The 12,164-nt window shown below is 35.1% G+C and overlaps 1 protein-coding gene across 1 annotated transcript in view; it reads left to right on the plus strand.

The window, feature by feature from the left end:
* Nucleotides 1–1,340: 1,340 nt before the first annotated feature.
* The window catches only part of LOC142615324 (callose synthase 1-like), a 33,986-nt gene continuing 23,162 nt past the window's right edge, over nucleotides 1,341–12,164 (plus strand). Inside the window, exons 1-13 of the mRNA XM_075788061.1 lie at nucleotides 1,341–1,584; nucleotides 1,990–2,215; nucleotides 2,864–2,964; nucleotides 4,691–4,812; nucleotides 4,914–5,007; nucleotides 5,198–5,308; nucleotides 5,392–5,508; nucleotides 5,591–5,683; nucleotides 5,777–5,868; nucleotides 6,075–6,201; nucleotides 7,334–7,471; nucleotides 7,560–7,636; nucleotides 7,718–7,811. Of these exons, the coding sequence (XP_075644176.1) occupies nucleotides 2,032–2,215; nucleotides 2,864–2,964; nucleotides 4,691–4,812; nucleotides 4,914–5,007; nucleotides 5,198–5,308; nucleotides 5,392–5,508; nucleotides 5,591–5,683; nucleotides 5,777–5,868; nucleotides 6,075–6,201; nucleotides 7,334–7,471; nucleotides 7,560–7,636; nucleotides 7,718–7,811 (1,350 nt within the window). The 5' untranslated portion in view covers nucleotides 1,341–1,584; nucleotides 1,990–2,031. The remainder of the gene's footprint in view (nucleotides 1,585–1,989; nucleotides 2,216–2,863; nucleotides 2,965–4,690; nucleotides 4,813–4,913; nucleotides 5,008–5,197; nucleotides 5,309–5,391; nucleotides 5,509–5,590; nucleotides 5,684–5,776; nucleotides 5,869–6,074; nucleotides 6,202–7,333; nucleotides 7,472–7,559; nucleotides 7,637–7,717; nucleotides 7,812–12,164) is intronic.

Here is a 12,164-nt window from a genome sequence, read left to right on the forward strand (position 1 = left end):
ATTCCGAGTTCTCTAGTGTCCATCCGCAGAGAAATTCACCCTCGGATAGATCCTCGGATCCTCGGCGTATAGGCCGACCCATAATACTAACAAGTCTTAAACCCAAGAGCAGGTCGGCCTTCCTTAGCATGGCCCAACGGCCCATGTAACCATCAGAGTCTTTTTACCCCCCACAGTACATTCTCCAATTTTTTTTTTTTATTGTGTTGGGTTTTGATGCATATTTCGCCATATAGAATAATTGAAAGCAAATTGCAACATGTTTCCTTGGATAGAGATATATATATATATATATATCAAGATATAGACTTCTTTACGTACAGAATATACATTACTTTATATTAGAATGTAATCCCATCATTTTGAGATGAGTTTGTGACTATTACTTATAAGTCTCAAGTCCAACTTAGGTAGCCTCATTTACCCATTTTTTTTTATTAAAAAAAAAAGTCACCAGAACTATTCTCATTTTTAACTTCACCACAAAAAAAAAAAAAAAAAAAAAATTATGATGACAAATTTTTCCATGCATTGCGCGGATTTACGACTAATATAAAATAATTGTTTGTTTGCTAGAAGCCTCAATTCTTATTCATAATAGAAACGAAAAAGAACCTCAATTAATTACTCTTCTTCCATGCGCTTAGATCTTACTGATGAAAACTTGGCTTAACCAGTAGTACCATAAAATATGAGACCATCCCAAAGTCACACCCATTCATATGATGCAAGAGTCATATTAAATTTTCCAGGGAGCAGTGATCGTCTGTGCTCAATTCCATCCAAGCAAATGAAGTCATGACTCAATTATTGAAACTAAAATAGTAACCCAGCTTTGCTTGTATCAGGTGGGTGAAGTTTTAAAATATTTTGAATAAAATATATTGCAAAATAAAGGTTAAGATGTATGATATATTGCAATAATGGACAGCTAATGTGAAAAAAAAATTAATTTTTTAAAGATGCTATTTAGGATAAAAAATACTTTACAAAATGGGATGTGATTCATGTGAATGATGTTGTGCTTAATAATTGTTGCAATAGTAGGGTCAAATAATTGTTGTGCGCTGATGGGACCCACTTGTAGATTGCGTGCAACTGATTTACAAAAAAATCTTTGTTCATCCGATTGGCCCAATCACAGCATGTTGCCAAGCTGAGAAGAAACCTGGAAAAGAAGTCCAAACGACTTGGCATCTTGTGATTGGACTATTAATGCAATTTGACTTTTCGACTTGTAACAATATCTGCTTCCGCTTCTGATTCTGCGTACCTCACTCACCAACCTCTCTCTCTCACTCACTGTCTATTTATTATTATTATTAATAATATCAATAAGTACTGTTTGCATGTTTAAAGCTTGACTTAAAACTTGAAAGTCCTCGGCAGCTTCTTCTTCCACTTCATTTCATTTTACTTCTGATCCTATTTTTCTTCGAAACCCACTTCTTCAAATTTGAAGATTTTCTCTTTTGCTTCTTTGGTTTTCTGTCTAAAGACACAGTTCTCTGTGTATATCTGTGCCTGAGTAACTGAACAAATGCTTCAACCATTTTGAGAGCTACATATAATGGCTTAGTTAAGGTATGCTTTGCATTTGGGCTTGGAAAAATATATATTTATTAGACTTCATTATTTCTTTTGTTTCTGTACTTCGTTATTACATCGTTATTACAGAAATAACAAAAAAAGAAAAGAAAAGAAAAGAAACAATACTATTAGTATTACACTTTGTTTGATACTAAGGAAGTGAACCAAAAGAATAGTAGGTAACTAGATACACAGTTTTTGCCTCTTCTGCCTTTTGATGTTTTTTAATATCTTGAATTTGGGGGGAAAAAAGGGAGTCAAATATTGAGTTATGTATCAGTTGGGTGATGATTTTTTTTTTTTTTTTTTTTGAATTTCAGGGGCTTATACTTTATAATTTGGATTCAAAGTGATGAGTTTGATGGGAGTTTTTCTATTTTACTTGATTGGTTTTGGCAGGTAAACAAGGTGGCTTGAGTTGATATTTGTTGGGGTCTAGAGATGTCAAGTAGAAGGGGGTCTGATCAGCCACCGCCTAGGCGGATTTTGCGGACTCAGACTGCTGGACATTTAGGAGAGCCAATCTTGGATAGTGAGGTGGTGCCTTCTTCCTTGGTCGAGGTTGCTCCAATTCTTCGTGTGGCTAATGAAGTAGAGTCTAGCAACCCAAGAGTTGCTTATCTCTGTAAGTTGCAGTTTTATTTTATATGATTTGAATTGTATATATGCTTGTATGCTTTGTGTATGTATCTACACCTGATTAAGTATCCTCTTTGATCCACTAGAATTAAGAAGTCAGTGGATTTAACATATTTTAAACCATGTTGATTTATACTTGCTTTGATCTGTATCCAAATAAAGAAATGAAAAAACTTGCTTTGATCAGTTAGCTGTATATGATGTAAATATCGGGTCTTCCGTTGTTTTCTGGAGGTAGAACTTATGTTGGAATTTGGATTGCCAAAGTGAATTCAGAAAAACAATAAATAAAAACATTCATATGAGACATAAAATGTTAACATGGTTCTGCCAAATTTATGCCTACATTCATGGATGATGCAACAAAAATTCACATTTATACTATTTATTTGGTTTTTTCTATAATTAATATCATATGAGTTTTCTGTTCAATTGCTAAGTAATTCTTTTCTTCATTGCTTCTATTGTTCATCCTAACTAATAAATCACAGCATTTGGTTTTGTCTCTTTTTATATGTTATATTATGTCAGAATTTCACATGGTGTATATCTTGTAATGTATACAATGGGATGCTTTCTGAACACTGATATGTATCTGAACTCAAATGCATATTTATGTCAATGCTGGAATTAGGTCGGTTTTATGCCTTCGAAAAAGCTCACAGACTGGATCCTACATCTAGTGGACGTGGTGTTCGTCAATTTAAAACTGCACTTCTTCAACGTCTAGAAAGGGTAAGCTTTAAAATCATTTGCCCATTAAATCTACTTTTTCTTCTCTAGTAAGAAATATTATTCTAGAAGGATCATGATCAAAGGTGTAACAATTTAAATAAAAAAAAGTCATATGCCTATCATGATTTGCATGTTTTTAGTGAATTAGTACTTTCATTCAACTGAATGGAGAAATATAAGAGGAGAAACTGTCAGCACAGTACAAACATACTAGAAGTAAAAGAAAAAAAAAAAAAAAAAACTGCATACAGAAAAAAAAAAAAGAAGGGAATATGCCACATACTATGGAGAACCCTGTTCGGAATGGAATTACTCACTTTTTTGCTTGTTTCAGAATGTAATTCTTCATTTTTGTGCTTGCAGCAAGTATCAACCTAACAGCATTCACAATGCTCTGCCAAACTTGTCTCACTATCTTCATCGAACACTTGGTCAATATAGTCTACCAAACTTGCTTAGTGAAATGATCACTCAGAAAGTAGGTGACAGCTGCTTTCCAGTTCATTCCTGCAATCAGTGCAGAGAATGTCTCCCATATACTCCAATTAACCTGTTTGATCCCTGGTTGACAACTTATTCCTGATTGCAAGTTTGTTTATGAAGGAACGATTTGGAATAGCTTTTGTAAACCATACCAACTTCCACCAAGAAACAAAGGGGAATCTTGTTCTAAGTACTTCCAAGTTGCAGTACATTAGTGTTTAGCATCCTTTGAAGGAAGCTAAGAAATTGAGTCCGTGGTACTCGAAACAACTTCATGTAGTCTGGGCTGAGTAGACAGTGAGTCCTCAGATCTAGCTAGGGGCCAACACGGAAACACCATTTATCATCTTGAAATTAATTTTTTTTTCCTGTCATTGTGTTTGCCATGCCACAGAGAGCTATATGGTCATATTTAGAATATATATATGATTTTGATAAATAATAAACTTCATTGAAAAAAGAAGAGAAAAAACAGAGGAAAAAATTTAGAATTTGATGATCCATCAGGATGCCAAAAATCATGACAAAGGAAGATAGTATCTCCTTGTCCCACTGAGAATTTCATAGAAGTTCTTGCTGTGTTTCTCAAGCCGAGGATCCTCTTCCATCTCCATGTGCTCTCTTGTGGGACTCTTAACTGCCCAAATTCTTATTGCTCTAAGAATATAAAGCTTTACCCATTCAACCATGATAGAGCATGCCTGAGCAAAGAGATTCCATATTTGTTTCATAACTGCAGCTGTGTTATTCTACTCTTCCACCTTCCTCAAACTGCTAGGACCAAGTTAGAACTCAATTAAATCAAGAAACAAAGGACGACACTCGAGAATTGGAGTTTCTGACCCTAAGTTCCAATCAGCACTTAGCTCAGAAAACACCTTCTCTAACCAGCATTGGCTGTCAAACCAGAGAACATTTCAAACTCATCTTGTACCTGCTTAATAGTCTCAATGGTGATTTGGTATTTTTATCTCAGATATTGCTTTTGTGTGATGGCTGACTTTAAATGATATAAATGTTCGGTGCCTTCTATCTGCTTTCTCCTTTTTCTTTTTCTTTTTTTTTTCTTTTTTTTTTTTCATTTTTCATTTTTCTTCCTTTTGAAGTAAAACTAATTTGCTCTACCTTAAAAAAATATTCCATAATGTTTCAAGATGTCATTACATTTTGGCTTTAGTTCCCTACAATTTCTAATCAAGGGTCTCTATGAAGAAATATTTATTCACTCTTATTTTATTTTCAGGAAAATGAAATGACATTGGCAGGAAGGGTGAAGAGTGATGCTCGAGAAATGCAGAGATTTTATCAGGATTACTACAAAAAGTATATTCAGGCTTTGCAGGATGCTTCCGATAAACATGACCGGTTGGTTCTCTGAGAGAATTGATGTCTAGTTGATTACTTTCTTGATGGTTGGCTCTAGTGCATTATATGTATTTGATATTAAGTTCATGTTCCTGACTCAGTGCCCAACTTACAAAAGCATATCAAACTGCTTCTGTCCTATTTGAGGTTTTGAGGGCTGTAAATCAGACTGAAGCTGTTGAAATGTCTGATGAGGTGAACTGAATGCATTTTACATCTTACTTCTGAATGAAATCAAGTTATTGGGATTTGCTAAAAAGAATACTTTTTTTGTCCAAGAACCTTAATGTGCTGTGGTTACATCTTACTTTTTTTGTCCAAGTTATTCTTTTTTCTCTTTTGTTGTGGTAATTGGATAGTATTTTCCTTTTGATTTCTATTGTAGATTTTGCAAGCTCACACTAAGGTTGAGGAGAAGAAACAGTTATATAAGCCTTATAATATTCTTCCTCTTGATCCAGATAGTGAACATCAGGCTATTATGAGTTTTCCTGAGGTTTGTTCCAGTTTTCTGGTGTGGAATAGTTGATTTTCCTTAGTTCTTGCACACTTTTTGATTTTGAATTATTTATTTTGCAGATTCAAGCTAGTGTTTCTTCACTTCGTAACACCCGGGGTTTGCCATGGCCAAAGGGCCACCAGAAGAAAGTAAATGAAGACATTCTAGACTGGCTTCAGGCCATGTTTGGTTTTCAGGTGACTTGCCAAATTGTTTGTTGTCCATTTCTTGGTTTTTCAAGTTTAACCAGCAGGATACCTTCCATTTATTAATATACAGAAGGATAATGTTGAGAATCAAAGGGAGCACTTGATTCTGTTGCTTGCAAATGTGCACATAAGACAATTCCCAAAGCCTGATCAGCAACCCAAGGTCTTATTTTTCTTAGATTGCTTGGGATTTTATATTTACTGTCTGAGCAAGTCTTTAAATTTCCATAACATACACTACTTTTTGCCACTTTAGTTGGATGATCGTGCTCTGACAGAAGTGATGAAGAAACTTTTTAAAAACTACAAAAGGTGGTGCAATTATTTGGATCGCAAAAGTAGCCTTTGGTGAGGCTTCCTATTTTTTATTTGTCTATTTCTAAAATATGTTTTTGTTTAATTGCCAAGTGGATTAGATATAGTGTTGTGTGCAACAGTGCTACACTGCTGCTTCCTTCTGCTGTAGTTGGTACTTAAAAGCACCTCATTTTTCACAGTTTGTGTATTGTCTATTCTCTTTCATGCTCTTACTTTATGGTTTTTTAAATTGGCAGGTTACCAACAATTCAACAGGAAGTGCAGCAGCGAAAATTACTATACATGGGTTTATATCTTCTTATATGGGGAGAAGCTGCAAACTTGAGATTCATGCCAGAATGCCTTTGCTATATTTATCATCATGTATGTACAGTTCAATCTGTTCATGAAATTGCAACAAGAGAAAAAAGAATAATTCTCTTTCCCATTTCTTTAGGGCTCTAAATTGTAAGGAGATGTATGAGAGATTTAGATACTTATGAGAATTAATTCAAGTGTGAGGATGTTGGCATGATAGTTGAAGGAGCCAAAATACAATAAAAAATTTACTTCTAATAATTCTTTATCAGATATTAATGAGAGATTATAACTGAAAGAAAATGCATAATATGCAAGTTTTGTTGTGCCATATTGAGTAGTTGGAAATGCCTAGCTTATGGTGTCGAGGACTGCATGTTTTGTTGCTATTTGCAGCTTTATGATCTATTGGTAGGAGAGGTTTGGAACTTTGGAAGATATATGAGGGGTTGAATGGGCTGCAAGAATATGCAAGTCAACTCACTGACTTGGTGGTGTTTTTAAATTACTTTATACAATGTGATAGAGGTGCCATCATAGGCTTTCATGTGCCTGGTTTTTGATATTCTCATAGCCTTCATAGGTAGTTTAAATTTGCAATCTACAGACTTAATAATAAATGTATTAATCAGTAAGCAATATCTACCTTGTTCAGTCTAAACATTTTGATGAGTATGTGCTGATCATCTCCAATTTTTTCTCTTTCCCCCCTAGTTTAGGAAGCATAGATAAAGGCTTTTCTTTTAAAATAATAATTCCATAAATAAGCCTTTAACAGCTTTTTCAAGTGTCTAGTCATTATAGTTTGGAAGGCTTAAATTATGCACTGATATCATTGTACCAATTCTACTTTTGTAAATTTTCTAAAACGTTGAACTATTGTGTATATTATAATTTCCATAAAGTTTTTTGTAGTACATTCTGGCCATTACCACGTTTGATACATTGTGCTTTACACTTGATAAAAATTTCTGTAGTTAAGTTGTGGAAGTTTGGGTCTCAGACCAAAAAATATAAATTATAGATGCTCAGAACAATTTTTAATAGACTTGCTCTGAATTTTCAGGTTCTTAACATATATGTTTCAAATTTATTCATGCTAACATTGAAATGGTTACTATCATTGATCATTGAGTGTAATTAGTACTTTATTGATTTTATGTATAATTATTCAGTTGTTGTACTCCAATCTTTATAGATGGCGTTTGAGTTGTATGGGATGCTGGCTGGAAGTATCAGTCCAATGACTGGTGAGCCTGTAAAGCCAGCCTATGGTGGTGACGATGAGTCTTTTCTAAAGAAGGTGGTAACTCCCATATATGAGACGATAGAAAAGGTGTTGTTTCTGCACATTCTTTTGGGTCTATAAAAATGCATGTTATTATATTGATATATGACTGCTTTGTCTTACCATTTGTTTACAGGAAGCTAAAAGAAGCAAAGACGGAAAAGCAAAGCATTCTCAGTGGAGAAATTATGATGATTTAAATGAATATTTCTGGTACTATGTGTTTCTTTGTTTATATGAGTTTTGTATGTACAGAATGTAGTATATTAAAAGTTATGTTGGTGTGAATTGTAGGTCAGTTGATTGTTTTCGGCTGGGTTGGCCTATGCGTGCTGATGCTGATTTCTTTTGCCAACCTCCGGAACAGCATCGAGTTGACAAAAAGGATGTATGTTGTAATTTTGGGTTATACGTTGCTTGTTTGTTAGTTTTCTGGACTTGTTAATCTTTCTTTGCAACATATGAATCTAAATTATTTCTTTTATTAATGATTTTTTTTTTTTTTTTGAATCTTGACTTATTTCATTGTACATTCATGAAATATTGTCCCTTGATGATACAAAGAATTTTCCTGTTCTATTTTCAGCTTTCTTGTACTAAATGTGGTTCAAACATCTATCCATACAGTCAACATCTATACAAGAAATGTAAAAGTTGTGTCTTGAGGAGTCCAAGAAAAAGCTTCGAGGGTCACCCTTTGGGTTTATAATTTAAGGCAGAGACATACAATCTGTCTCATGCTTCTAGCTATATTTATAATATTTGCCTCTTACATGTGGGTGCAGCTTACATTATTTATGTCCATTACTTGCATGTACAGATATACTGCTTAGGTGAGGAAGAGTTAGAGAAGAGAAATATGAGGTTGGGGTGAATAGGGAAGAGCCCGATGTAACAAAAAATAAGGCTAGGTTACTGTAATACATGGACTAGAAGAGAATGGAGAAGAAAATTGAATCCAAGAAGAGAAAGCCAAAACCCAGGGTTTGGGTGAAAGATATAATGATATAGGTTAGACAAGAGCCAAAAAAAAGAAAAAAAAAAAACACTTGCAGTCCTAGGCTTTGCCATAAAGCTTAAGTGGGATAGGAGAGCCTTATGAGAATAAATCCTGAACAAGTTTTGAACTGGAGTTCAACCAATCAACAACTTACAGCCAGGAAACAGAAGTGAGTACATTATAACCAGTGTTTAATTTGAGGAATTATTTAGATCAAGAGAAAGCTAGCAACTGTTTCAGGAACTTAAGTAAAAGCCACAGCTGAATTTGTCCAATCAGTCTTTTCAAACTAATTATACAGAGAGCAGAAACACTATTAGGTAAATACTACCTTTGAAAAAACCATGCACAGAATGATTTTTCTTTTTTTTACTTGTAAATAATAAATTTTTGCAATGAATCTTAGCAGTAGTAAACCACCAAAAACTAACAACTATACGACTATATTAAAGGAGACAAAGAAGAGAAGATTTTAAATATAATGACTGAACCAATAAGAACAGAGAAAGGAAGGGTTTTACCAGGTTGTGGGGTATGGTATTTTTTGTAGGAGGATAATGGTAGTAATGGCCTACGTGGTTACCTCCACATGGTTTCAAGTCTTCTTACTCTGATTTAGACACTCACAATGTTCAGATTTTACCTTAGTGTTATTCCCAAAAGCTAGACACAGCTTCTAATCTCCTACATGGTTACCTCCACTGTTTGTGCTTCTTGATAACTTGTAAAGAATAAGGAATACTAGTTATGTAGGATGTGCTGTAGCAGATACTCCACTCTCTTCATCCTCAAGGCTGCATAACCTGATACAAAATTGGGTGAGGATCTTTAAAAAGAACCTGCACATGAGCCCTTATTCTCTGGATTAAGGCTCCGGAGTAACTGAAATATCCATTCCTGTGTGTATGTGTGGATACACAATTCAGATACAGGAGTACAAATATGGAAACATTGATCCCTTCTTGAGAGCAGTAATGACTTAAAACTACAAGTAGTACTAGCATAGTTAGAATCAACAGCTATAGCTTTTCTGGCTATATGTTGCTGTTTTTGCATCTATACATTTATACTCTGTTCTTTGTTTTCCTAAATGCCTGCATTATCGTAATTGTCGTAGTCAATGATACGGATCTTTTATGCAATATGCCACTAGTCCACTTAGTTTCTCATTCCTCTTGATAAAATTCACTTAATTAACAACATTCTTTTAATTTTGGGATTCATATAGTTGACACCTATCACTCTGGGACTTGTATATATTGGTTGGTGATGCAGTTCATTTTTAAAGCCAATTGTTTACTAGTGCTTATGTTGTATGATAAGTAGATCCTTTCACTTGTAACATAAAGTTAGTTAGTTGATAGGTTATTAGTGATAAGTGCAATAGCCTATTAGTTAGAGATGTTTGTTAGACTTTGGGCAATCACATGGCAGCCACATGGTAGAGTCTTGTAACTAACTTTCTAGCCAATCAGCAGCTTGCTAATGTATCTATAAATAAGCAAGGTTGCTCTCATTTTAACTAGTTGAATTTGAATCCAAGAAATCTACCTATGAGGTATTATTCCAAGAGTGTGTCTCTTGAAGAGTTAGTTCATTCTTTCTTTTCTCTAAGCAACTTAGCTTTCTAAAACATCCTTTTTTTTCACCATTTTTTCCTCCATTAGATGGGTTCAAGTAACATCTAGTATAATTCTAAGCAATATTACACTATTTAATATTTTTTTTATTGAAATTGAATTTTAACAAATCCTTTGTTGGATTACATTTTCTTTGCATACCCTCCGTGCTTGAAAATTTTCAAAATGATCAAAGATCTATAACTGTGTCATCATTCAAATCAAATGTTTAGATTTCAAGTTTTTTATTTTACAATCATGTATAAAAGATGAGTTTATGGATTAAATAGTAAATAACATCCAATTGACATCCAATTTGACATGCTTTTACCATGTAATCCAACTATGAGATTTTCAATGTATTTGTTATGAGTAATAGGGGCAAAACAATAATATCATGTATCTTATATATAAATAATATTTTATGTGTTAGGGTTGACTTATCAAACCCTAAAACACTTTCATAGTAAACAACATAGTATCAAAGCCACCAACCCGCTGCTACTGTTAACCCTCCGACCACCACTCATTGATATTGTTGTCGCCAGCAACCATAACTTTACTCGCTAGCTCCGACTATCCTAATCGAGACCTTCAACGATCTCGATTTAGTGGCTGAAGGAGTTGTCCAGCGCTGATGACCCTCTCTCTGGTCTCGCGACACCAGATCGATGTCGCTTGACATGAGAGAGGCAGGGTTTTACTCGCCCTCCTCCGGCGACCCATCTTAGCTTACTCGCCGGTCTCGCGCCGCCTGTCCCACACCCTAGCGCCGCCGCCGGAGTTTTCAATTGAGGGTTTCAACCATGGTTTGATTTTTTCTTCTCTTCTTCAATACATTCTCTGTTTATCTATTTAGGCAGCCTTAGGTTGATGTTTAGCGGTGGAATGGGCATTTCTTTTTGGTGTTGGTATGGATTTGTTGCTACCTTGTTTTTTGGAATAGTTTGGGGTTGATTCTTTGATAGATGAGTTGTTGTTGGCGTGGCTGATTGGTTGCAGGTTGGAGTTTGTTTTAATTCAGTTCAACATATTTCTTTAGTGTTAGTTTGTTCTTCAGATTGCTATTATGGAGTCTAAAGACAATGCTCAGCCCCCTAATTATTTCTTATCTCCTAATATGTTATCAATTATCTCCATTCGTCTAAATGGTAGTAATTATGCTCAGTGGGCACAGGCAGTTGAAGTCTTTCTTCTTGGTAGAAAAAGTTTGATTACGTAATTAAGGAACCTCTTGCACCTACAGACCCTAAATTTGTTGATTGGAGAGCCGAAGATGCACAAATTAGGAGTTGTTTGTGGAATATCGTGGACTCTTAAGATCAGTTGTAGTTTGGTTTTCTTACTAATTGCTAAACTTGTTTGGGAACAAGCCAAGGAACTTTACTTTGGTGTTAATAATTTGAAGCGGATTTATGATCTTCATCAAAATTATTTTTCCTTGAGTATGTCTTTGGAAGACTATTATAACAAGTTTAAGGGTGTATGTGAAGAACTCAATGTTTATCAGCCTATTTCCTCTGATGTTAAAATTACGAAGAAACAACGAGATTCTATGCATGTTGCTCGCTTCCTCTCTGGATTGCCTAAAAGTTTGAATCTAGTAAAATCACAAATTTTAGCTAGTCCAGACCTCCCTTCATTGAGTAAAGTTTTTGGTAGACTTTGACAGGCCACATTATCTAATTTGAGTACTGACCCTTTCTCTTCCTCCCATGATGCATTACCTTCTGGTGATAAATCTGCCTTTACCACTTATATGGGGAGTAACAGAGGTGGTTGTGGAGGTCGAAGTCCTGGGGGCTGAGGCCGTGGAGGTTGTGACCAAGGGGGCTGTGGTAGTGAACAAGGGGGTTGTGGTAAAGGACGTGGTCTTCGTAAGTGTACTTATTGTCATGGTGAAAATCATACAGTAGACTTTTGTTGGGAGTTGTATAGTAAACCCTCGGCCCACCAAGCTAGTTTTCAAGTCCAAGAGCCGCCTTCACAGTCACTTCCACTAACATCCAAAGTAGTCTCTATTCCTAAGGAAGAGTACAATTGCCTCTTATCTCTGCATTCCAACTTTGTTGGGTCTGATTGTACTGCTACTTTGGCTCAACAAGGTACTTCCGCTACTTGT

The sequence above is a fragment of the Castanea sativa genome, chromosome 11, assembly GCF_040712315.1.
Source record: "Castanea sativa cultivar Marrone di Chiusa Pesio chromosome 11, ASM4071231v1".
In the NCBI taxonomy this organism is placed as follows: Eukaryota; Viridiplantae; Streptophyta; class Magnoliopsida; order Fagales; family Fagaceae; genus Castanea; species Castanea sativa.